General features: G+C 40.2%; 1 protein-coding gene across 1 annotated transcript in view; it reads right to left on the bottom strand.

Moving 5' to 3' along the window:
* Positions 1 to 27,414, bottom strand: part of CFAP221 (cilia and flagella associated protein 221) — a 453,572-nt gene that overhangs the window by 198,043 nt on the left and 228,115 nt on the right. The window contains exons 10-11 of the mRNA XM_053698027.1: positions 21,926 to 22,037; positions 18,643 to 18,751 (exon numbers count right to left, since the gene is read on the bottom strand). Of these exons, the coding sequence (XP_053554002.1) occupies positions 18,643 to 18,751; positions 21,926 to 22,037 (221 nt within the window). The remainder of the gene's footprint in view (positions 1 to 18,642; positions 18,752 to 21,925; positions 22,038 to 27,414) is intronic.

Below are 27,414 nucleotides of genomic sequence, written 5' to 3'. Positions count from 1 at the left end.
ATACCAGGTCCTACGTGGCCATGCAGGCGCTATCAAAATCACAGATGCTCTCTCCTGTCTGATTTTGGCAATCAGTCGAGGGAGCAGAGGAAACGGTGGAAACACATAAGCCAGGTTGAAGAACCAAGGAGCTGCTAGAGCATCTATCAGCGTCGCTTCTGGGTCCCTGGACCTGGATCCGTAACAAGGAAGCTTGACGCTCTGGCGAGACGCCATGAGATCCAGTTCTGGTTTGCCCCAACGATGGACCAATTGAGCAAACACCTCCGGATGGAGCTCCCACTCCCCCGGATGAAAAGTCTGACGACTTGGAAAATCCGCCTCCCAGTTCTCTACGCCCGGGATATGGATCGCTGATAGGTGGCAAGAGTGAATCTCTGCCCAGCGAATTATCTTGGAGACTTCCGACATTGCTAGGGAACTCCTGGTTCCCCCTTGATGGTTGATGTAAGCCACAGTTGTGATGTTGTCCGACTGAAATCTGATGAACCTCAGTGTTGCTAACTGAGGCCAAGCTAGAAGAGCATTGAATATTGCTCTTAACTCCAGAATATTTATTGGGAGGAGTTTCTCCTCCTGAGTCCATGAACCCTGAGTCTTCAGGGAGTTCCAGACTGCACCCCAACCTAGAAGGCTGGCATCTGTTGTTACAATCGTCCAATCTGGTCTGCGAAAGGTCATAACCTTGGGCAGGTGGACCCGAGATAACCACCAGAGAAGAGAATCTCTGGTTTCCTGATCCAGATTTAGTAGCGGGGACAAATCTGTGTAATCCCCATTCCACTGACTGAGCATGCATAATTGCAGCGGTCTGAGATGCAGGCGCGCAAATGGCACTATGTCCATCGCCGCTACCATTAAGCCGATTACTTCCATGCACTGAGCCACCGCAGGGCGCGGAATGGAGTGAAGAACACGGCAAGCATTTAGAAGTTTTGATAACCTGGACTCCGTCAGGTAAATTTTCATTTCTACAGAATCTATAAGAGTCCCGAGGAAGGAAACCCTTGTGAGAGGGGATAGAGAACTCTTTTCTTCGTTCACTTTCCACCCATGCGACCTCAGAAATGCCAGAACTATCTCTGTATGAGACTTGGCAATTTGAAAGCTTGACGCCTGTATCAGGATGTCGTCTAGATAAGGAGCCACCGCTATACCTCGCGGTCTTAGGACCGCCAGAAGTGAGCCCAGAACCTTTGTAAAAATTTGTGGGGCTGTAGCCAACCCGAAGGTAAGAGCTACAAATTGGTAATGCCTGTCTAGAAAGGCAAACCTCAGGAACCGATGATGATTCTTGTGAATCGGAATGTGAAGGTAGGCATCCTTTAAGTCCACTGTGGTCATGTACTGATCCTCTTGGATCATGGGTAAGATGGTTCGAATAGTTTCCATCTTGAATGATGGAACTCTGAGGAATTTGTTTAAGATCTTTAGATCCAAAATTGGTCGGAAGGTTCCCTCTTTTTTGGGAACCACAAACAGATTTGAATAAAAACCCTGTCCTTGTTCCGTCCGCGGAACTAGTGATCACTCCCATTACTAGGAGGTCTTGCACGCAGCGTAAGAATGCCTCTTTCTTTATCTGGTTTGCAGATAATCTTGAAAGGTAAAATCTCCCTTGTGGAGGAGAAGCTTTGAAGTCCAGAAGATATCCCTGAGATATGATCTCCAACGCCCAGGGATCCTGAACATCTCTTGCCCACGCCTGGGCGAAGAGAGAAAGTCTGCCCCCTAATAGATCCGTTGCCGGATAGGGGGCCGTTCCTTCATGCTGTCTTGGAGGCAGCAACAGGCTTTCTGGCCTGCTTGCCCTTGTTCCAGGACTGGTTAGATTTCCAGTCCTGCTTGGATTGAGCAAAAGTTCCCTCTTGTTTTGAAGCAGAGGAAGTTGATGCTGCACCTGCCTTGAAATTTCGAAAGGCATGAAAATTAGACTGTTTGGCCCTTGATTTGGCCCAGTCCTGAGGAAGGGTATAAACCTTACCTCCAGTAATGTCAGCAATAATTTCTTTCAAACCAGGCCCGAATAAGGTCTGCCCCTTGAAAGGAATGTTGAGTAATTTAGACTTTGAAGTCACGTCAGCTGACCAGGATTTAAGCCATAGCGCCCTACGCGCCTGGATGGCGAATCCGGAATTCTTAGCCGTTAGTTTAGTCAAATGAACAATGGCATCAGAAACAAATGAGTTAGCTAGCTTAAGTGTTCTAAGCTTGTCAATGATTTCAGTCAATGGAGCTGTATGGATGGCCTCTTCCAGGGCCTCAAATCAGAACGCCGCCGCAGCAATGACAGGCGCAATGCATGCAAGGGGCTGTAAAATAAAACCTTGTTGAATAAACATTTTCTTAAGGTAACCCTCTAATTTTTTATCCATTGGATCTGAAAAAGCACAACTGTCCTCAACCGGAATAGTGGTACGCTTTGCTAAAATAGGAACTGCTCCCTCCACCTTAGGGACCGTCTGCCATAAGTCCCGTGTAGTGGCGTCTATTGGAAACATTTTTCTAAACATAGGAGGGGGGGAAAACAGCACACCGGGTCTATCCCACTCCTTACTAATAATTTCTGTAAACCTTTTAGGTATTGGAAAAACATCAGTACACACCGGCACTGCATAGTATTTATCCAGTCTACACAATTTCTCTGGCACTGCAATTGTGTCACAGTCATTCAGAGCAGCTAACACCTCCCCAAGCAATACACGGAGGTTCTCAAGCTTAAATGTAAAATTAGAAATCTCTGAATCAGGTTTCCCCGAGTCAGAGATGTCACCCACAGACTGAAGCTCTCCGTCCTCAGGTTCTGCATATTGTGACACAGTATCAGACATGGCTCGTACAGCATCTACGCGCTCTGTATCTCGTCTAACCCCAGAGCTATCGCGCTTGCCTCTTAATTCAGGAAATCTGGCTAATACCGCTGACAGGGTATTATCCATGATCGCAGCCATGTCCTGCAAAGTAATCGCTATGGGCGTCCCTGATGTACTTGGCGCCATATTAGTGTGAGTCCCTTGAGCAGGAGGCAAAGGGTCCGACACGTGGGGAGAGTTAGTCGGCATAACTTCCCCCTCGCCAGAACCCTCTGGTGACAATTCTTTTATAGATAAAGACTGATCTTTACTGTTTAAGGTGAAATCAATACATTTAGTACACATTCTCCTATGGGGCTCCACCATGGCTTTTAAACATAATGAACAAGTAGTTTCCTCTGTGTCAGACATGTTTGTACAGACTAGCAATGAGACTAGCAAGCTTGGAAAACACTTTAAACCAAGTTAACAAGCAATATAAAAAACGTTACTGCGCCTTTAAGAAAAACAAATTTTGTCAACGTTTGAAATAACAGTGAAAAAGGGCAGTTACACTAACGAAATTTTTACAGTGTATGTAACAAGTTAGCAGAGCATTGCACCCACTTGCAAATGGATGATTAACCCCTTAATACCAAAAACAGAATAACAAATGACAAAAACGTTTTTAAAACCAGTCACAACAACTGCCACAGCTCTACTGTGGCTGTTACCTTACTCAAACACGACTTTTGAAGCCTTTTGAGCCCTTCAGAGATGTCCTGTATCATGCAGAGGGAAGCTGAATGTCTCTGTCTGTGATTTTAGTTGCGCAGAAAAGCGCTAAAATAGGCCCCTCCCACTCATATTACAACAGTGGAAAGCCTCAGGAAACTGTTTTAGGCAAAAATCAAGCCAGCCATGTGGAAAAAAACTAGGCCCCAATAAGTTTAATCACCAAGCATATATAAAAACGATTAAACATGCCAGCAAACGTTTTATATTGCACTTTTATAAGAGTATGTATCCCTGTTAATAAGCCTGATACCAGTCGCTATTAAATCACTGCATTTAGGCTTAACTTACATTAATCCGGTATCAGCAGCATTTTCTAGCAAATTCCATCCCTAGAAAAATGTTAACTGCACATACCTTATTGCAGGATAACCTGCACGCCATTCCCCCTCTGAAGTTACCTCACTCCTCAGAATATGTGAGAACAGCAGTGGATCTTAGTTACTTCTGCTAAGATCATAGAAACCGCAGGCAGATTCTTCTTCTAAATGCTGCCTGAGATAAAATAGTACGCTCCGGTACCATTTAAAAATAATAAACTTTTGATTGAAGAAAAAAACTAACTATAATACACCACTCTCCTCTTACTACCTCCATCTTTGTTGAGAGTTGCAAGAGAATGACTGGATATGGCAGTGAGGGGAGGAGCTATATAGCAGCTCTGCTGTGGGTGATCCTCTTGCAACTTCCTGTTGGGAAGGAGAATATCCCACAAGTAATAGATGATCCGTGGACTCGATACACTTAACAAGAGAAACCCCGCTTAGCTAGGATTAAGCGTTCTCCAAGCAGTCAGTTGCAGAGAAACTAGATTTGGATGCTTGAAAGGACCTTGGATAAGAAGATCCTGCCTCGATGGCAGTTTCCATGGTGGGACCGATGACATATCCACTAGGTCTGCATACCAAGTCCTGTGTGGCCACGCAGGCGCTATCAGAATTACCGAAGCCTTCTCCTGTTTGATTCTGGCTATTAGCCGAGGGAGAAGAGGAAACGGTGGAAAGACATAAGCTAGACTGAATGACCAAGGCGCTATTAATGCATCCATCAATGCCGCCTTGGGATCCCTGGATCTGGATCCGTAAAGGGGAAGTTTGGTGTTCTGACGGGACGCCATCAGATCCAACTCTGGAATGCCCCAAAGCTGGGTCAGCTGAGCAAAAACCTCTGGGTGGAGTTCCCACTTCCCCGGATGGAAAGTCTGAAGACTTAGAAAATCCGCCTCCCAGTTGTCTACCCCTGGGATGTGAATTGCAGATAGATGACAGGAGTGATCCTCCGCCCATTTGATAATCTTGGATACTTCCTTCATCGCTAGGGAACTCTTTGTTCCTCCCTGATGATTGATGTACCCCACAGTTGTGATGTTGTCCGACTGAAATCTGATGAATTTGGCCTCTGCTAGTTGAGGCCACGCCTGGAGCGTATTGAATATCGCTCTCAGCTCCAAAATGTTTATCGGGAGAAGAGATTCTTCCCGAGACCATAGTCTCTGAGCCTTCAGGGAGTTCCAGACCGCACCCCAGCCTACCAGACTGGCATCGGTCGTGACAATGATCCATTCCGGTCTGCGGAAACTCATTCCCTGAGACAGGTGATCTTGAGACAACCACCAGAGAAGAGATAATGCCACAGCCATAAATGTCTGCTATTTCTGAACAAAGGGGATCCCAGAGAAGCATTTACAAACATTTGTGCCATAATTGCACAAGTTGTTTGTAAATAATTTCAGTTAGAAACCTAACGTTTGTGAAAAAGTGAACAATTTTTTTTATTTGATCGCATTTGGCGGTGAAATGGTGGCTTGAAATATACCAAAATGGGCCTAGATCAATACTTTGGGTTTATTACTAAAAAAAATATATATACATGTCTAGGGATATTCAGGGATTCCTGACAGATATCAGTGTTCCAATGTAACTATCGCTAATTTTGAAAAAAAGTGGTCTTGAAATAGCAAAGTGCTACTTGTATTTATTGCCCTATAACTTGCAAAAAAAGCAAAGAACATGTAAGCATTGGGTATTTCTAAACTCAGGACAAAATTTAGAAACTATTTAGCATGGGTGTTTTTTGGTGGTTGTAGATGTGTAAAAGATTTTGGGGGTCAAAGTTAGAAAAATTGTGTTTTTTTCCATTTTTTCATCATATTTTATTAAAAAATTTATAGTAAATTATAAGATATGATGAAAATAATCATAATGTGATATTTAGAAAGTCCATTCAATGGCAAGAAAAACGGTATATAATATGTGTGGGTACAGTAAATGAGTAAGAGGAAAATTACAGCTAAACACAAACACAGCAGAAATGTAAAAATAGCCTTGGTCCCAAAGGTCAGAAAATTGAAAAGTGCTGTGGTCACTAAGGGGTTAAAGGGACACTGAACCCAAATTTTTTCTTTCCTGATTCACATAGAGCATGAAATTTTAAGCAACTTTCTAATTTACTCCTATTATCAAATTTTCTTCATTCTCTTGGAATTTTATTTGAAATGAAAGAATGTAAAGTTTAGATGCCGGCCCATTTTTGGTGAACAACCTGGGTTGTCCTTGCTGATTGGTGGATAAATTCAACCACCAAATATAGCTGCAAGCAGCGATAGAGGTAGCCATGCACATCGTCATTGCAATGACATACAAGCAGCTAAGTCACAATATAAAGCTTTATAGAAGTTTTTACTATTCTAACATTAGCAGTTGGAAAGAAAACACATTTTCGAAATTTTTGCGTTTTTCAAGATGGCTGCCCCACCATATGACCAATACTTTCATCACGATCAGATGTAACTCTAGGTGACAATATATGGTTATACAGCAAATTTCACAGCTTTAACATAAGCGGTTGGAAAGAAAACACATTTTCGAAATTTTTGCGTAAACCAATATGGCTGCCACAGCTTGTGACCAATTCCTTCAACATGAACAACTGTGACTCTAGGTCACAATATAAGGTTATACAACAAGTTTCACAGTTCTAACATAAGCAGTTGCAGAGAAAATAGACTTTCAAAATATTCGCATAAAACAAAATGGCTGCCAGATCATATGATATACAGCTTCCATATTATGCACAATAATTGACACCATAGATGTCAATAAACATGGCAAAAATAAAGCATTTTTGTAAAACGGTTTTTGTTTTATTATTAATTTAAAAATAACGTTAAGCGTTTTTGAACAATTCAAAATGGCTGCCAAACCACATGACCTATCAACTTCTCTTGAACAAATCTGAATGTTAGTCATAAGATAACTCTGTAAACAAAATTTCAAGTGTATGCCTTAAGCGGTTTAGGAGAAGATTTTTATAGTTTTTAAAAACAGCGCATACAAAACAAAATGGCCGCCAAGCTATGCATTGTATGGCTTTCAAATTGCACATACTAATGCTCACTATAGACTTCTACAATTTGCAGAAGTTTTATGAAAATTTGCAAATGTTTTATTTCACGAAGGCGACTGCGCAGTGCGAATTTTTACTGCAATATTGCCTTTAGGGGTCATGACTATGTGTACTCATATGTCTGCTACACTGTAATATAGTTAAATATTGTAAACATAATGCATAAAGTGCAAATTTACGCAATTAAACAGCGATAAAAAGGCGAATGGCTCATAGCAGCCATGTTGATTATGGAAAATTCGCAGTTTGAACAAACTTGGTAGAGGACCTTGCAAGGAGCACATGTGCAAAATTGCGCTTCATTGCACTTCGCGGTTGCAGAGAAGAAGATGTTTAAAGATTTTCGCACAATTCAAAATGGCAGCTAGGTCATGTGACTAAATCACTTCTCTTGAACAAACTTTATTATAGGTCAGTACAGCAGTACACACAGCAAGTTTTACAGCTGTAACATAAGCGGTTCTGGAGAAGAAGATTTTCAAGCGGTTGTTGAAATTTGTCGCAAAAAGCAATATGGCTGCTAGATCACATGACCTATGAGATTTATTTTGCATAGGATTATGCACAGCATAGATCTTTAGCATAGTGCCAAGTTTAATGAGTTTTAGAGTTATGCTGTTGTTTTTATAAGCATTTGAATAAGTGGCGGAATAATAATAATAATAATAAAAAAAATAATAATAATCTTGACAATAACAATAGGTTGTCCTGCAACTTCGTTGCATGGCCACCTAATAAGAGAGCTGTCCAGAGTCTGAACCAAAAAAAAAGCTTAGATGCCTTCTTTTTCAAATAAAGATAGCAAGAGAACGAAGAAAAATTGATAATAGGAGTAAATTAGAAAGTTGCTTAAAATTGCATGCTCTATCTGAATCACAAAAGAAAAAAATTGGGTTCAGTGTTCTTTTAACTGGAGAATAATGCAATTTTTAAAGTTTTATAATATATTGCAGCAGTTAAAAATTGCATTGCAAATTAGCTGCAGAGAAAAGAAAATGTATTTAAAATGTCTTTAATAATTGTCATGCCTGTGCCCAGGATTAAACCTGTGACTCATGGTTCACAACCCTTTGCTCTATAGCCACCAGAGGGCTCTGGTTTGGGCTGATTTTCTTGGAGACCTATTGCCTACACTGGTTGTGTTATTTAGCTCCACCTGCCTGCCAGATGCAGGCAGTTAGCTAATCAGCAGTAATATAAAAGCCTGCCTTTCAGTCCACTCCCTGCCATGACATTGTGGTTCATCCCATTGTTTGTGCCTTTGTTCTGCTTCCTGAATTCCTGTTGTGTTGGTGATTTCCTGGCTTATGAACTTTACTTGCTGATAGACCATTCTAGATTCCCAAAAAAGCCAGTCATCAACCAATGAGCTGCCACTTTGCTGTGCTGCTCTGTATTACACTGTTTTCTTCAAATAGTGCTTCACTCTGGCTGTACAATGTTAAGGAAAAGTGCAGTCAGAACACAGCAGTGTTTTAAGAGACAGTCTGATGTGGAGCAGCACTGCAAAGTACAAATTACATAGTAGTGCAACCTACATGTGAAGACAAACACAAACCCTGAGGCACACACTCACACTGACATCTGCACGCATACACAGCAACCAGCAGTCTCATAAAGAAAACAGACCACATTTACTAAATTAAATCCTGAACACTGAAATGCAGGACTGACTTAAAATCTACATATTAGTTTGGTTTCAGATACAACACTTCTTCTGTATGCAGCTTTTTATGTGGGTCTGGAGAGTCTCAAGCATGCACCTACATACTGCCTCTGTGGTGCTGGCTGCACACTAGTACATTGCTGGCTTCTAGGTCTCTCTACAGTCTCTTTCCTCTGGGTGCAGAAGTTTCCCCCCCATTCACTGTTCAGCTACACATGCTATTCTTGCCAAAAAGGTTCAAGTGATATCTGAGGACAGATAGAATCGCAATCTAAGCACTATACACATAAGTACATAGTCTCTGAAAGTTAAAAAAAAACTAACACAGAAGTGATGCCACCATTGTATTCTCCCTTCCTAGGTGTATCCACACTTAAAAGCAGTAACTAAGAGGGAGCATGGGAGAGAGCAACTGCCATCATGAGTGCTAAACCACACAGTGTACCTTAACTTTTCTGCTGCATTTTAATTTTACATTTTTTTCTGTCACCCTGCACTGCAGGGGTGCTCAGGAAGTATGAGGAAAGTGAAGAGAGGAGGGCAGTAAATATTTACATTGACATACAATGGGATAGCAACATATACAGGTAGAAACGAAAGGTATATGCAGAATTTGATTTTAACTAGCAGTGCTCCCATTCTTTGTGCAGACATGCTGGATTTTCTGCAATGGCACTGCAGATTGTAGCATGTTATGCCTTGAGGGTAGGGGTGTCAACGTATTTTTGGCCATATTGTGTATTTCAAATAATAAAATAAAGGCAAAGCAGCTATCTGGGTGGAGTTCCCACTCCCCCGGATGGAAAGTCTGAAGACTTAGAAAATCCGCCTCCCAGTTGTCTACCCCTGGGATGTGAATTGCAGATAGATGACAGGAGTGATCCTCCGCCCATTTGATAATCTTGGATACTTCCTTCATCGCTAGGGAACTCTTTGTTCCTCCCTGATGATTGATGTACGCCACAGTTGTGATGTTGTCCGACTTAAATCTGATGAATTTGGCCTCTGCTAGTTGAGGCCACGCCTGGAGCGTATTGAATATCGCTCTCAGCTCCAAAATGTTTATCGGGAGAAGAGATTCTTCCCGAGACCATAGTCTCTGAGCCTTCAGGGAGTTCCAGACCGCACCCCAGCCTACCAGACTGGCATCGGTCGTGACAATGATCCATTCCGGTCTGCGGAAACTCATTCCCTGAGACAGGTGATCTTGAGACAACCACCAGAGAAGAGATAATGCCACAGCCATAAATGTCTGCTATTTCTGAACAAAGGGGATCCCAGAGAAGCATTTACAAACATTTGTGCCATAATTGCACAAGTTGTTTGTAAATAATTTCAGTTAGAAACCTAACGTTTGTGAAAAAGTTTGTGAAAAAGTGAACAATTTTTTTTTATTTGATCGCATTTGGGGGTGAAATGGTGGCTTGAAATATACCAAAATGGGCCTAGATCAATACTTTGGGTTTATTACTAAAAAAAAATATATACATGTCTAGGGATATTCAGGGATTCCTGACAGATATCAGTGTTCCAATGTAACTATCGCTAATTTTGAAAAAAAGTGGTCTTGAAATAGCAAAGTGCTACTTGTATTTATTGCCCTATAACTTGCAAAAAAAGCAAAGAACATGTAAGCATTGGGTATTTCTAAACTCAGGACAAAATTTAGAAACTATTTAGCATGGGTGTTTTTTGGTGGTTGTAGATGTGTAAAAGATTTTGGGGGTCAAAGTTAGAAAAATTGTGTTTTTTTCCATTTTTTCATCATATTTTATTAAAAAAATTATAGTAAATTATAAGATATGATGAAAATAATCATAATGTGATATTTAGAAAGTCCATTCAATGGCGAGAAAAACGGTATATAATATGTGTGGGTACAGTAAATGAGTAAGAGGAAAATTACAGCTAAACACAAACACAGCAGAAATGTAAAAATAGCCTTGGTCCCAAAGGTCAGAAAATTGAAAAGTGCTGTGGTCACTAAGGGGTTAAAGGGACACTGAACCCAAATTTTTTCTTTCCTGATTCACATAGAGCATGAAATTTTAAGCAACTTTCTAATTTACTCCTATTATCAAATTTTCTTCATTCTCTTGGAATCTTTATTTGAAATGAAAGAATGTAAAGTTTAGATGCCGGCCCATTTTTGGTGAACAACCTGGGTTGTCCTTGCTGATTGGTGGATAAATTCAACCACCAATAAGAGAGCTGTCCAGAGTCTGAACCAAAAAAAAAGCTTAGATGCCTTCTTTTTCAAATAAAGATAGCAAGAGAACGAAGAAAAATTGATAATAGGAGTAAATTAGAAAGTTGCTTAAAATTGCATGCTCTATCTGAATCACAAAAGAAAAAAAATGGGTTCAGTGTTCTTTTAACTGGAGAATAATGCAATTTTTAAAGTTTTATAATATATTGCAGCAGTTAAAAATTGCATTGCAAATTAGCTGCAGAGAAAAGAAAATGTATTTAAAATGTCTTTAATAATTGTCATGCCTGTGCCCAGGATTAAACCTGTGACTCATGGTTCACAACCTTTTGCTCTATAGCCACCAGAGGGCTCTGGTTTGGGCTGATTTTCTTGGAGACCTATTGCCTACACTGGTTGTGTTATTTAGCTCCACCTGCCTGCCAGATGCAGGCAGTTAGCTAATCAGCAGTAATATAAAAGCCTGCCTTTCAGTCCACTCCCTGCCATGACATTGTGGTTCATCCCATTGTTTGTGCCTTTGTTCTGCTTCCTGAATTCCTGTTGTGTTGGTGATTTCCTGGCTTATGAACTTTACTTGCTGATAGACCATTCTAGATTCCCAAAAAACATAATTTATGTAAGAACTTACCTGATAAATTCATTTCTTTCATATTAGCAAGAGTCCATGAGCTAGTGACGTATGGGATATACATTCCTACCAGGAGGGGCAAAGTTTCCCAAACCTCAAAATGCCTATAAATACACCCCTCACCACACCCACAATTCAGTTTAACGAATAGCCAAGAAGTGGGGTGATAAAAAAGTGCGAAAGCATATAAAATAAGGAATTGGAATAATTGTGCTTTATACAAAAATCATAACCACCACAAAAAAGGGTGGGCCTCATGGACTCTTGCTAATATGAAAGAAATGAATTTATCAGGTAAGTTCTTACATAAATTATGTTTTCTTTCATGTAATTAGCAAGAGTCCATGAGCTAGTGACGTATGGGATAATGATTACCCAAGATGTGGATCTTTCCACGCAAGAGTCACTAGAGAGGGAGGGATAAAATAAAGACAGCCAATTCCTGCTGAAAATAATCCACACCCAAAATAAAGTTTAATGAAAAACATAAGCAGAAGATTCAAACTGAAACCGCTGCCTGAAGTATTTTTCTACCAAAAACTGCTTCAGAAGAAGAAAATACATCAAAATGGTAGAATTTAGTAAAAGTATGCAAAGAGGACCAAGTTGCTGCTTTGCAAATCTGATCAATCGAAGCTTCATTCCTAAACGCCCAGGAAGTAGAAACTGACCTAGTAGAATGAGCTGTAATCCTTTGAGGCGGAGTTTTACCCGACTCAACATAGGCAAGATGAATTAAAGATTTCAACCAAGATGCCAAAGAAATGGCAGAAGCTTTCTGGCCTTTTCTAGAACCGGAAAAGATAACAAATAAACTAGAAGTCTTTCGGAAAGACTTAGTAGCTTCAACATAATATTTCAAAGCTCTAACAACATCCAAAGAATGTAACGATTTCTCCTTAGAATTCTTAGGATTAGGACATAATGAAGGAACCACAATTTCTCTACTAATGTTGTTGGAATTCACAACTTTAGGTAAAAATTCAAAAGAAGTTCGCAACACTGCCTTATCCTGATGAAAAATCAGAAAAGGAGACTCACAAGAAAGAGCAGATAATTCAGAAACTCTTCTGGCAGAAGAGATTGCCAAAAGGAACAAAACTTTCCAAGAAAGTAATTTAATGTCCAATGAATGCATAGGTTCAAACGGAGGAGCTTGAAGAGCCCCTAGAACCAAATTCAAACTCCAAGGAGGAGAAATTGACTTAATGACAGGTTTTATACGAACCAAAGCTTGTACAAAACAATGAATATCAGGAAGATTAGCAATCTTTCTGTGAAAAAGAACAGAAAGAGCAGAGATTTGTCCTTTCAAGGAACTTGCGGACAAACCTTTATCTAAACCATCCTGAAGAAACTGTAAAATTCTTGGAATTCTAAAAGAATGCCAAGAAAAATGATGAGAAAGACACCAAGAAATATAAGTCTTCCAGACTCTATAATATATCTCTCTGGATACAGATTTACGAGCCTGTAACATAGTATTAATCACAGAGTCAGAGAAACCTCTTTGACTAAGAATCAAGCGTTCAATCTCCATACCTTTAAATTTAAGGATTTGAGATCCTGATGGAAAAAAGGACCTTGCGACAGAAGGTCTGGTCGTAGCGGAAGAGTCCACGGTTGGCAAGAGGCCATCCGGACAAGATCCGCATACCAAAACCTGTGAGGCCATGCCGGAGCTACCAGCAGAACAAACGAGCATTCCTTCAGAATCTTGGAGATTACTCTTGGAAGAAGAACTAGAGGCGGAAAGATATAGGCAGGATGATACTTCCAAGGAAGTGACAATGCATCCACTGCTTCCGCTTGAGGATCCCTGGATCTGGACAGATACCTGGGAAGTTTCTTGTTTAGATGAGAGGCCATCAGATCTATTTCTGGAAGTCCCCACATTTGAACAATCTGAAGAAATACCTCTGGGTGAAGAGACCATTCGCCCGGATGTAACGTTTGGCGACTGAGATAATCCGCTTCCCAATTGTCTATACCTGGGATATGAACCGCAGAGATTAGACAGGAGCTGGATTCCGCCCAAACCAGAATTCGAGATACTTCTTTCATAGCCAGAGGACTGTGAGTCCCTCCTTGATGATTGATGTATGCCACAGTTGTGACATTGTCTGTCTGAAAACAAATGAACGATTCTCTCTTCAGAAGAGGCCAAGACTGAAGAGCTCTTAAAATTGCACGGAGTTCCAAAATATTGATCGGTAATCTCACCTCCTGAGATTCCCAAACTCCTTGTGCTGTCAGAGATCCCCACACAGCTCCCCAACCTGTGAGACTTGCATCTGTTGAAATTACAGTCCAGGTTGGAAGCACATAAGAAGCCCCCTGAATTAAACGATGGTGATCTGTCCACCACGTTAGAGAGTGTCGTACAATCGGTTTTAAAGATATTAATTGAGATATCTTTGTGTAATCCCTGCACCATTGATTCAGCATACAGAGCTGAAGAGGTCGCATGTGAAAACGAGCAAAGGGGATCGCGTCCGATGCAGCAGTCATAAGACCTAGAATTTCCATGCATAAGGCTACCGAAGGGAATGATTGTGACTGAAGGTTTCGACAAGCTGAAATCAATTTTAGACGTTTCTTGTCTGTTAAAGACAGAGTCATGGACACTGAATCTATCTGGAAACCCAGAAAAGTTACCCTTGTCTGAGGAATCAATGAACTTTTTGGTAAATTGATCCTCCAACCATGATCTTGAAGAGACAACACAAGTCGATTCGTATGAGATTCTGCTAAATGTAAAGACTGAGCAAGTACCAAGATATCGTCCAAATAAGGAAATACCACAATACCCTGTTCTCTGATTACAGACAGAAGGGCACCGAGAACTTTTGTAAAAATTCTTGGAGCTGTAGCTAGGCCAAACGGCAGAGCCACAAACTGGTAATGCCTGTCCAGAAAAGAGAATCTCAGGAACTGATAATGATCTGGATGAATCGGAATATGCAGATAAGCATCCTGTAAATCTATTGTGGACATATAATGCCCTTGCTGAACAAAAGGCAAGATAGTCCTTACAGTTACCATCTTGAACGTTGGTATCCTTACATAACGATTCAATATTTTTAGATCCAGAACTGGTCTGAAGGAATTCTCCTTCTTTGGTACAATGAAGAGATTTGAATAAAACCCCATCCCCTGTTCCAGAACTGGAACTGGCATAATTACTCCAGCCAACTCCAGATCTGAAACACAATTCAGAAATGCTTGAGCTTTCACTGGATTTACTGGGACACGGGAAAGAAAAAATCTCTTTGCAGGAGGTCTCATCTTGAAACCAATTCTGTACCCTTCTGAAACAATGTTCTGAATCCAAAGATTGTGAACAGAATTGATCCAAATTTCTTTGAAAAAACGTAACCTGCCCCCTACCAGCTGAGCTGGAATGAGGGCCGCACCTTCATGTGGACTTAGAAGCAGGCTTTGCCTTTCTAGAAGGCTTGGATTTATTCCAGACTGGAGATGGTTTCCAAACTGAAACTGCTCCTGAGGATGAAGGATCAGGCTTTTGTTCTTTGTTGAAACGAAAAGAACGAAAACGATTATTAGCCCTGTTTTTACCCTTAGATTTTTTATCCTGTGGTAAAAAAGTTCCTTTCCCACCAGTAACAGTTGAGATAATGGAATCCAACTGAGAACCAAATAATTTGTTACCCTGGAAAGAAATGGAAAGTAGAGTTGATTTAGAAGCCATATCAGCATTCCAAGTTTTAAGCCATAAAGCTCTTCTAGCTAAAATAGCTAGAGACATAAACCTGACATCAACTCTGATAATATCAAAAATGGCATCACAGATAAAATTATTAGCATGCTGAAGAAGAATAATAATATTATGAGAATCATGATCTGTTACTTGTTGCGCTAAAGTCTCCAACCAAAAAGTTGAAGCTGCAGCAACATCAGCCAAAGATATAGCAGGTCTAAGAAGATTACCTGAACACAGATAAGCTTTTCTTAGAAAGGATTCAATTTTCCTATCTAAAGGATCTTTAAACGAAGTACCATCTGACGTAGGAATAGTAGTACGTTTAGCAAGGGTAGAAATAGCCCCATCAACTTTAGGGATTTTGTCCCAAAATTCTAATCTGTCAGACGGCACAGGATATAATTGCTTAAAACGTTTAGAAGGAGTAAATGAATTACCCAATTTATCCCATTCTCTGGAAATTACTTCAGAAATAGCATTAGGAACAGGAAAAACTTCTGGAATAACCACAGGAGATTTAAACACCTTATCTAAACGTTTAGAATTAGTATCAAGAGGACCAGAATCCTCTATTTCTAAAGCAATTAGTACTTCTTTAAGTAAAGAACGAATAAATTCCATTTTAAATAAATATGAAGATTTATCAGCATCAATCTCTGAGACAGAATCCTCTGAACCAGAAGAGTCATCAGAATCAGAATGATGATGTTCATTTAAAAATTCATCTGTAGAGAGAGAAGTTTTAAAAGATTTTTTATGTTTACTAGAAGGAGAAATAACAGACATAGCCTTCTTGATGGATTCAGAAACAAAATCTCTTATGTTATCAGGAACATTCTGCACCTTAGATGTTGAGGGAACTGCAACAGGCAATGGTACATTACTAAAGGAAATATTATCTGCTTTAACAAGTTTGTCATGGCAATTAATACAAACAACAGCCGTAGGAATAGCTACCAAAAGTTTACAGCAGATACACTTAGCTTTGGTAGTTCCAGCACTAGACAGCGATTTTCCTGAAGTATCTTCTGACTCAGATGCAACGTGAGACATCTTGCAATATGTAAGAGAAAAAACAACATATAAAGCAAAATTGATCAAATTCCTTAAATGACAGTTTCAGGAATGGGAAAAAATGCCAATAAACAAGCTTCTAGTAACCAGAAGCAAAGAAAAAATCAGACTGAAATAATGTGGAGACAAAAGCGACGCCCATATTTTTTGGCGCCAAATAATACGCCCACATTGTTTGGCGCCTAAATGCTTTTTGGCGCCAAAAATGACGCCACATCCGGAACGCCGACATTTTTGGCGCAAAAGGACGTCAAAAAATGACGCAACTTCCGGCGACACGTATGACGCCGGAACAGAAAAGATTTTTTGCGCCAAAAAAGTCAGCGCCAAGAATGACGCAATAAAATGAAGCATTTTCAGCCCCCACGAGCCTAACAGCCCACAGGGAAAAAAAGTCAAATTTTTAAGGTAAGAAAAAATGATTGATTCAAACGCATTATCCCAAATATGAAACTGACTGTCTGAAAATAAGGAATGTTGAACATTCTGAGTCAAGGCAAATAAATGTTTGAATACATATATTTAGAACTTTATAAATAAAGTGCCCAACCATAGCTTAGAGTGTCACAGAAAATAAGATTTACTTACCCCAGGACACTCATCTACACGTTTGTAGAAAGCCAAACCAGTACTGAAACGAAAATCAGCAGAGGTAATGGTATATAAATAAGAGTATATCGTCGATCTGAAAAGGGAGGTAAGAGATGAATCTCTACGACCGATAACAGAGAACCTATGAAATAGACCCCGTAGAAGGAGATCACTGCATTCAAATAGGCAATACTCTCCTCACATCCCTCTGACATTCACTGCACGCTGAGAGGAAAACCGGGCTCCAACTTGCTGCGGAGCGCATATCAACGTAGAATCTAGCACAAACTTACTTCACCACCTCCATAGGAGGCAAAGTTTGTAAAACTGAATTGTGGGTGTGGTGAGGGGTGTATTTATAGGCATTTTGAGGTTTGGGAAACTTTGCCCCTCCTGGTAGGAATGTATATCCCATACGTCACTAGCTCATGGACTCTTGCTAATTACATGAAAGAAAAGCCAGTCATCAACCAATGAGCTGCCACTTTGCTGTGCTGCTCTGTATTACACTGTTTTCTTCAAATAGTGCTTCACTCTGGCTGTACAATGTCAAGGAAAAGTGCAGTCAGAACACAGCAGTGTTTTAAGAGACAGTCTGATGTGGAGCAGCACTGCAAAGTACAAATTACATAGTAGTGCAACCTACATGTGAAGACAAACACAAACCCTGAGGCACACACTCACACTGACATCTGCACGCATACACAGCAACCAGCAGTCTCATAAAGAAAACAGACCACATTTACTAAATTAAATCCTGAACACTGAAATGCAGGACTGACTTAAAATCTACATATTAGTTTGGTTTCAGATACAACACTTCTTCTGTATGCAGCTTTTTATGTGGGTCTGGAGAGTCTCAAGCATGCACCTACATACTGCCTCTGTGGTGCTGGCTGCACACTAGTACATTGCTGGCCTCTAGATCTCTCTACAGTCTCTTTCCTCTGGGTGCAGAAGTTTCCCCCCCCATTCACTGTTCAGCTACACATGCTATTCTTGCCAAAAAGGTTCAAGTGATATCTGAGGACAGATAGAATCGCAATCTAAGCACTATACACATAAGTACATAGTCTCTGAAAGTTAAAAAAAAACTAACACAGAAGTGATGCCACCATTGTATTCTCCCTTCCTAGGTGTATCCACACTTAAAAGCAGTAACTAAGAGGGAGCATGGGAGAGAGCAACTGCCATCATGAGTGCTAAACCACACAGTGTACCTTAACTTTTCTGCTGCATTTTAATTTTACCTTTTTTTCTGTCACCCTGCACTGCAGGGGTGCTCAGGAAGTATGAGGAAAGTGAAGAGAGGAGGGCAGTAAATATTTACATTGACATACAATGGTATAGCAACATATACAGGTAGAAACGAAAGGTATATGCAGAATTTGATTTTAACTAGCAGTGCTCCCATTCTTTGTGCAGACATGCTGGATTTTCTGCAATGGCACTGCAGATTGTAGCATGTTATGCCTTGAGGGTAGGGGTGTCAACGTATTTTTGGCCATATTGTGTATTTCAAATAATAAAATAAAGGCAAAGCAGCTATTTGTAAATAATACACTCCAGCAGGTAAACAGATGATTGGGAACGCAATAAAGGGGAGAAATGTCCCTTTATATGCATTCATAAACAAACATCACTGGCACACAGAGAAACATTAAGCTACACAGCAACAAGAGATTTGTTTTGTTTTTTTGTTTCTGGGACCATAATGTACTGAGCAACCAATTTTTAAATTCCAGCATCACTTACCACCTGAGCTGGTTGGTCTCTTCTTCTGCAACATTACGCTGGACCTTTTGTTCGAATAGAGTCTCCTTCATCTGCCTTGTTTTTCCATCCTTGCTGGCACATGAAAGTCCTGGAGATTATGTTTCATGCAATTACCAATATTAACTTAAAACCGGGCAATAACATAGCCTAAAACACTAACTTACTGCTACCAATATTGAGCTATTCTTGCACTCGTATTACAAGTTGAAAGTAAAAAGTTTGCGCATAAGTGTAAATAGATAAATATTAACACACACTTATAAATATATATATATATATATATATATATATACACACACATAAACACACACATAAACAGCATGTATGTATGTATATGTATATATATATATATATATATATATATATATATATATATATATACATACATATACATACATATATACACACACACACAGTTGTGCTCATAAGTTTACATACCCTGGCAGAATTTATGAATTCTTGGCCATTTTTCAGAGAATATGAATGATAACACAAAAACTTTTCTTTCACTCATGGTTAGTGTTTGGCTGAAGCAATTTATTATCAATCAACTGTGTTTACTCTTTTTAAATCATAATGACAACAGAAACTAACCAAATTACCCTGATCAAAAGTTTACATACCCTGGTGATTTTGGCATGATAGCATGCACACAAGTTGACACAAAGGGGTTTGAATGGCTATTAAAGGTAACCATCCTCACCTGTGATATGTTTGCTTGTAATTAGTGTGTGTGTGTATAAAAGGTCAATGAGTTTCTGGACTCCTGACAGACCCTTGCAATGGATGAAAGATGTAAGGGTCTGTCAGGAGTCCAGAAACTCATTGACCTTTTATACACACACACTAATTATAAGAAAACAGATCACAGGTGAGGATGGTTACCTTTAATAGCCATTCAAACCCATTTGTGTCAACTTGTGTGCATGTTATCAGGCCAAAATCACCAGGGTATGTAAACTTTTGGTCATGGTCATTTGGGTAGCTTCCGTTGTCATTATGATATAAAAAGAGTAAACACAGTTGATTGATAATAAATGGCTTCAGCCAAACACTAACCATGAGTGAAAGAAAAGTTTTTGTGTTATCATTCATATTCTCTAAAAAATGAACAAGAAATCATAAATTCTGCCAGGGTATGTAAATTTATGAGCACAACTGTATACAGTCATGGCCAAAAAAAATGGCACCCCTGCATTTCTGTCAGATAATGCACCATTTCACCCAGAACATTGTTGAAATTACAAATGTTTAGGCATTCTCATGTTTAATTCTTTTGTTTGTTTTGGTATGACACAATAAAGTGGAGAGAAAAAATGCCAAATCTGAAACATTCCACGCAAAACTCCAAAAATGGACTGGACAAAATGATTGGCACCTTCTCAAAATTGTAAGAAATAATTGCATTTCAAGTTTGTGGTGTTCCTGTAATTTGTAATTAAACTCACCTGTATCAATTAACAGGTGTTGATAATATAGAAATATAGAAATCACACCGGCAACCAGTTAAAATGGATTCAACCTTTCTGTTGTGTGTCTCTGTGTGCCACACTGAGTATGAAGAAGAGAAAGAGCATCAAAGAAGTGTCTGAGGATTTGAGAACAAAAATTGTTGAAAAGCATGGAAAATCTCAAGGTTACAAGTCCATCTCCAGAGATCTTAATGTTCATATGTCCAATGTGCGCAACATTGTCAAGAAGTTTACAGCCCATGGCACTATAGCTAATATCCCTGGACGTGGTCGAAAGAGAAAAATTGATCAAAGATTGCAACGAAGGATTGTTCGAATGGTGGATAAAGGACCTCAATCATCATCCAGACAAATTCAAGCTGACCTTCAGGTACAGGGTACAAATGTGTCAGCTCACACTATACGTCGCCATCTGAATGAAAAGGGACGCTATGGTAGGAGACCCAGGAAGACTCCACTGCTGACACAAAAACATAAAAAAGCCAGATTGGAGTTTGCCAAAACCTACCTGAGGAAGCCAAAATCCTTTTGGGAGAATGTGCTGTGGTCAGACGAAACCAAAGCCCATCATTCTAATGTTTTCAGAAAAAGAAATGAGGCTTTTAATGAAAAGAATACAGTCCCTACAGTCAAACATGGTGGAGGTTCACTGATGTTTTGAGGTTGCTTTGCTGCTTCAGGTACTGGCTGTCTTGACTGTGTGCATGGCATTATGAAATCTGAAGACTACCAAAGAATTCTGTGGTGCAATGTAGTGCCCAGTGCCAGAAAGTTGGGTCTCTATCAGAAGTCATGGGTCTTACAGCAGGACATTGACCCAAAGCACAAAGAGCACCGAGAAATGGTTTAAGACAAAGCGCTGGAGAGTACTAAACTGGCTAGCAATGATTCCAGATCTCAATCCCATAGAGAACCTGTGGAGAGATCTCAAAACACCAGTTTGGAAGGGTTCCTTTTCCCATCTGAGAGACCTGGAGCAGTTGGCGAAAGAAGAGTGGTCCAAACTTCCAGTAAAGAGGTGTAACAAACCCATTGATGGTTACAGGAAGCGATTGACTTCAGTTATTTTTTCCAAAGGGTATGCTACCAAATATTAAATTGAAGGTGCCAATAATTTTATTCAGTCCATTTTTGGAGTTTTGTGTGGAATGTGTCAGATTTGGCTTTTTTTCCTCCACTTTTTTGTGTCATACCAGTACAAACAAAAGAAATAAAGATGAGAATGCCTAAACATGTGTAATTGCAACAATTTTCTGTGCAAAGTGGTGCATTATCTGACATGCAGGGGTGGCAAATATATTTTTGGCCATGACTGACTGTATGATTGTTTGTTTGTATATATATATAATATACATACACACACACATAACAATATATATATATTAGTGAAGAACAAAAAGGTAATTGAAGTATTTCTATTAAAAAGAAAATATTAATTTTGTTTAAAAGGTGTTTGACTGGGAGGGGCTGAAATGTGTATATTTGTATGTTTATATGCACATATAAACACATGTATACATACACATTTATATACACCTTTCAGCCCTTCCCAGTCAAACACCTTGGCATATACCATGTCCCTTTTAAACACTTTTAATACATTTATTTTAATAATAAAGTTATATCTGGTTATTCTGTTTTACCATGACCTTGTAACACCAGATTGCATGCTAATCCTAATGTGGTCCATCGATATTAAAAGCACCCTGCAATATCAATAGCGCTCCACTTGTAATCTAGACAATTATCTATAAGAAATACACTAATACAGTGAACTTTATTTGATTTACCTTCCCGTATATCCTTTGTTTTTAATTTGCCAGGCTGCTGGTTTAAGACTGTAGCCACAGAATATGGATTTGACAGGTTTACAGGGAATCTGAAATTTTGATATTCAATAACCTGCAGAAATAAAAACAAAAAATGTCCACAATTCAGTCTCTTTCTTCAAATTATAAAATCATGGAACATAAATACTAATCTGGTGCCAGAACTTTCACATTTTATTTTCTCATTTACAACAGCATATGATAGCAATGGGAATGAACCATAGCTAAGAATTAAGAACTTTAACTAGTAGTTCCTCTTCTCCCAAAATAAAAAAAATGAAACAAATTAAATATAACACATTAAAACGTATGCAGTCTAGGATTTGAAACTAGGGAGTCGATTTATTAATCTGCGAATGCAGCTGTTTCCGCGCAAGCCTTCAGGCTCACCGGAAACAAAAGTTAAGAAGCAGCGGTCTAAGACCGCTGCTCCTTAACTCATCCTCCACCTCAGATACGATGGGATGATTGACATCCTCTGCTAGCGGCAAATTGGCCACAAATGTGCAGGGTTTGGCATTGCACAAGCATTTCACTATGTTGTCGGCATTGAGCGATGTCGGACGGACATGATACGCTACAGCGGATCATGTCCGTAAGACATTTAATAAATCTACCACAAAGTATTAATATGCAGAACAACATTAAGGGCCAGATTACAAGTGGCTCTTTCACTTGCGTGTGAAAACCGCCAGAATATTTTTAATAAGTTAAAAGTAAATGGTTTGCGTGCAAGCGAAACCCAATGTGCGCTAACTTCTCCCCATAGACTTTAATGGGGCACGCTGATGGAAAAAAAACAACTAACACATAACTTGTGTGCGAACCCAAAACTACATTAGACCAAGAGCACTCAACCCAACATGAGTAATTCGTATTTTACATTCCATTGCTCTTCACATAGAACAAAATGTTATTTTTAAATATAAATATATATATATATATATATATATATATATATATATATATATAACATATATATACACACACACACACACACACACACACATACGTTTTTTGCCTCTGCCTGAGGGGTTCAAGGGGGGCAAAGCACCCTTGTAAACCTCATTCCCCAAGGTTCACTTGGGTGGATGCCCGAGAATCAGTGGGGCGCCTTCCTTGAACCCCCCAGGCAGAGGCAAAAAAATAGTGTAGATGGGGGAATTACATTACATTGGGCTTTACCCACAGCCGCTTGGGCAATTTCAGGTTTACCCGGGTAATCCTAGGATTACCCGGATTTCTGACTTTACCCGTAACATACATACACGTCTCAATTTCAATTCAAATTATTGAAAATGATCATTGTTGATAATGAATACATAAAATGAACAGATTAATAAAGAAATTTAAGGGGCATTATAGTATAACATTAAAAGATCTGTTTCACTACAGCATCTTATTTTCTTTTACAAGATATGACGAGTCCACGGATTTCATCCTTACTTATGGGATTACGCCTCCTGTTCAGCAGGAAGTGGCAAAGAGCACCAGATCAGAGCTGTATATATAGCTCCTCCCTTCCCTCCCCCTCCAGTCATTCTCTTTGCCTGTGTTAGTGATAGGAAGAGGTAAAGTGAGGTGTTAGTTTAGATTTTTCAATCAAGAAGTTTGTTATTTTAAAATGGTGCCAGTGAGTACTATTTTCCTCAGGGAGAAATCGTCAGTCTATAACTTCCCAGAGGAGTGGAGACATTTTATTTTTCTGCCCTGATGTTGATGATCTTAGCAAATGTTATCTAAGATCCATGCTGGTTCCCTCAGAGCAGTTGAAGGTAGTGTAAAGAAAGATCTTCAATGTGGAGAACCGTGTCATGCTACAAGCAGCATTGAGGTATGTTCAGTAATTTGTTTCTGGGGAGACTTGATGCATTAGAACAGGCTGACATTATTCCCTATATGGGGAGGGGTAATCAGTATGAACTATATGTTTAGTATTGGTGTACCTGGAATTCCCTTTATATCGACTGCTAAAGATGTTTAATATCTTTTGTCTATGGGCTAACGCTGGAGATGCGGTTGCTAGCTTAGGGCTGTCATGGTCATTCATTAAACTGACTTGAGGGTGTGCAGTTTTGTTTCATGCAGCTACGCTTGATATTGGTGCGACATGTTTCTTGTTGGGCTTGTAAGAGGGGCACATGGCTTCACATTTTTATTAGGAACCGACATGTTAGTTTTTTCATTGCTACCCATGCGGTTTTCAGTAAGACTAGAGTAATGCCCACGGGGGGCGGGGCCTAAATGCGCATGCTCAGCCGCGCAGTACCTTCCGGATTGGATACTCAGCAAGGTCCTGGACTCCGGTGGAGTGTAAGTTATTTTGTCAACCGGAGAGATTTTAAAGCTACACAAGCAGCATTTGAGTGTTCCGGGGGCAGGTAGGAGGTGCAGGGGCCTGCATTGTTTAAAAAATTTCGTTTTAACTGATACATTCGATATATGTCATACATAACATAGCTAAGCAATCTGGTGTAATATTGTTAGGCTATAGTGGATAATTTAGGAAAGTTTTTATTGCTACAAACGTTGTTTTGGGGCTAACAGAAAAATTGTTGCGCTTTTATTATTTAAAGGCGCAGTACACTTTTTAGTGCAAAAATTTTTGTTTATGTAATTTGACTTCAAAGCTCAATATTTAAAGTAAAGAACAACTATTATTGCTATTGCTAGTCTGTTCAACATGTCTGAACTTGAGGAAACTACTTGTTCTATGTGTTTAGATGCCATTGTGGAACCCCCTCTTACTTTTTGTCCCTCATGTACTAAAAGGGCCTTACAATGTAAAGGGCAGATTTTATTTAAGGGAAATATGTCTAAAGATGCTTCTCAGTCTGATGAGATTCAGGGTATGCCGCTACTTTCTCCCCAAGCGTCACAACCTTTAACGCCCACTCAAGCGACGCTGGTTTCCTCAACCGCGTCTACTTCATTTACTTTGCAGGATATGGCTGCAGTTATGTCAACTACCCTTACAGAGGTTATATCTAAGTTGCCAGTGTTACAGGACAAACGTAGCAGGACAGAAGTCAATTTGAATACTGCGACCTCTGATGCTTTGTTGGCTATTTCCGATGTACCCTCTCAGGGATCTGATTTGGGGGTCAGGGAACTTCTGTCTGAGGGGGAACTTTCTGATTCGGGAAGCGTGTTACCTCAGACGGACTCGGACGTCATGTCCTTTAGATTTAAGCTTGAACACCTCCGCCTCTTGCTTCGGGAGGTTTTAGCGACTCTGGATGATTGTGACTCTATTGTGGTACCACCAGAGAAACTGTGTAAGATGAACAAATACCTAGAGGTGCCAGCTTACTCTGATGTTTTTCCGGTTCCTAAGAGAATCTCGGAAATTATTACACGGGAATGGGAAAGACCGGGTATACCGTTCTCACCTTCGCCTAATTTTAGGAAAATGTATCCCATATCTGACACTGTTCGGGACTCTTGGCAAACAGTCCCTAAGGTGGAGGGATCTATATCTACCCTGGCTAAGCGTACAACTATTAATATTGAGGACAGTTGTGCTTTTAAAGACCCTATGGATAAGAAATTGGAGGGTCTTCTAAAAAAAGTTATTTATTCATCAGGGTTTCCTTTTACAACCGACAGCCTGCATTGTACCAATTACCACTGCGGCGGCTTTCTGGTTTGACGCCTTAGAAGAGGCTCTTAAGACTGAGACTCCTTTGGAGGGAATTCTTAATAGAATTAAGGCTCTTAAACTGGCGCTAATTCTTTTATTACAGACGCCGCCTTTCAGATTGCCAAGTTGGCAGCTAAGAATGTCGGATTTGCCATTTTAGCGCGTAGAGCATTATGGTTAAAGTCTTGGCCTGCTGATGTGTCATCCAAGTCAAAGCTTTTGGCTATTCCTTTCAAAGGAAAAACCCTATTCGGCCCTGACTTGAAAGAAATAATTTCTGACATTACGGGAGGTAAGGGTCATCTCCTACCTCAGGATAAAGCAGCTAAACTGAGGGGTAAACAGAATAATTTTTGTTCCTTTCGGAACTTCAAAGGAGTCCCTGCTTCTTCTTCCGCTAAACAGGAAGGGAATTTTGCACAAGCCAAGTCCATCTGGAGACCCAACCAGGCTTGGAACAAGGGTAAACAATCCAAGAAGCCCACTGCTGCTACCAAGACAGCATGAAGGGGCGGCCCCCGATTCGGGACCGGATCTAGTAGGGGGAAGACTTTCTCTCTTTGCCCAGGCTTGGGAAAGAGATGTTCAGGACCCCTGGACACTGGAAATCGTGTCCCAAGGGTATCAACTGGAATTCAAAAATTCTCTCCCAAGGGGGAGGTTTCTTCTTTCACGATTGTCTGTAGACCAGATAAAAAGAGAGGCGTTCTTACATTGTGTAAAAGACCTTTCTAATATGGGAGTAATTAGTCCCGTTCCTATACTGGAACAGGGGCAGGGGTTTTAAGAGGGAACGTTCAGACCCATTTTAGATCTCAAGAGTCTAAACAAGTTTCTCAGAGTCCCATCCTTCAAGATGGAGACTATTCGAACAATTCTACCTTTGATTCAGGAGGGTCAATATATGACTACCGTGGACTTGAAGGATGCATACCTTCATATTCCTATACACAAGGATCATCATCAGTTCCTAAGGTTTGCCTTCCTGGACAAACATTTTCAGTTTGTGGCTCTTCCCTTCGGGTTGGCCACAGCACCCAGGATCTTCACGAAGGTTCTAGGGTCCCTTCTGGCGGTTCTCAGGCCGCGGGGTATTGCAGTGACGCCTTATCTAGACGATATTCTGATCCAGGCGTCATCTTACCATCTGACAAAGTCTCATACAGACATGGTTCTGTCCTTTCTGAGGACTCACGGGTGGAAGGTGAATCTAGAAAAGAGTTCACTAATTCCACAGAGAAGGGTTCCCTTCTTGGGAACTCTGATAGATTCCATAGCCATGAAAATTTTCTTGACAGAGATCAGAAAGTTAAAGATTTTGAATACATGTCGAGCCCTTCAGTCCAATCCTCGGCCATCAGTGGCTCAGTGCATCGAGGCAATAGGATTAATGGTGGCGGCAATGGACATCATTCCGTTCATCATGCTCGTTTTCATCTCAGACCGCTACAACTGGACATGCTCAGGCAGTGGAATGGAGATTATGCAAATTTGTCTCCTCAGATAGATCTGGATCAGGAGACAAGAGACTCTCTTGTTTGGTGGTTGTCGCCGGATCATCTGTCCCAAGGGACGCGCTTCCGCAGACCCTCATGGGTGATAATGACAACGGACGCCAGCCTACTAGGTTGGGGTGCAGTCTGGAATTCCCTGAAGGCTCAGGGTGTGTGGTCGCAGTCAGAGTCTCTTCTTCCAATCAATATTCTGGAATTGAGAGCAATATTCAATGCGCTTCAGGCTTGGCCTCAGTTGGCTTTGGCCAAATTCATCCGTTTTCAATCGGACAACATCACGACTGTGGCTTACA

Source organism: Bombina bombina, chromosome 1 (assembly GCF_027579735.1).
Source record: "Bombina bombina isolate aBomBom1 chromosome 1, aBomBom1.pri, whole genome shotgun sequence".
NCBI classification, from domain to species: domain Eukaryota; kingdom Metazoa; phylum Chordata; class Amphibia; order Anura; family Bombinatoridae; genus Bombina; species Bombina bombina.
This window is presented reverse-complemented; position numbering and strand designations above follow the sequence as displayed.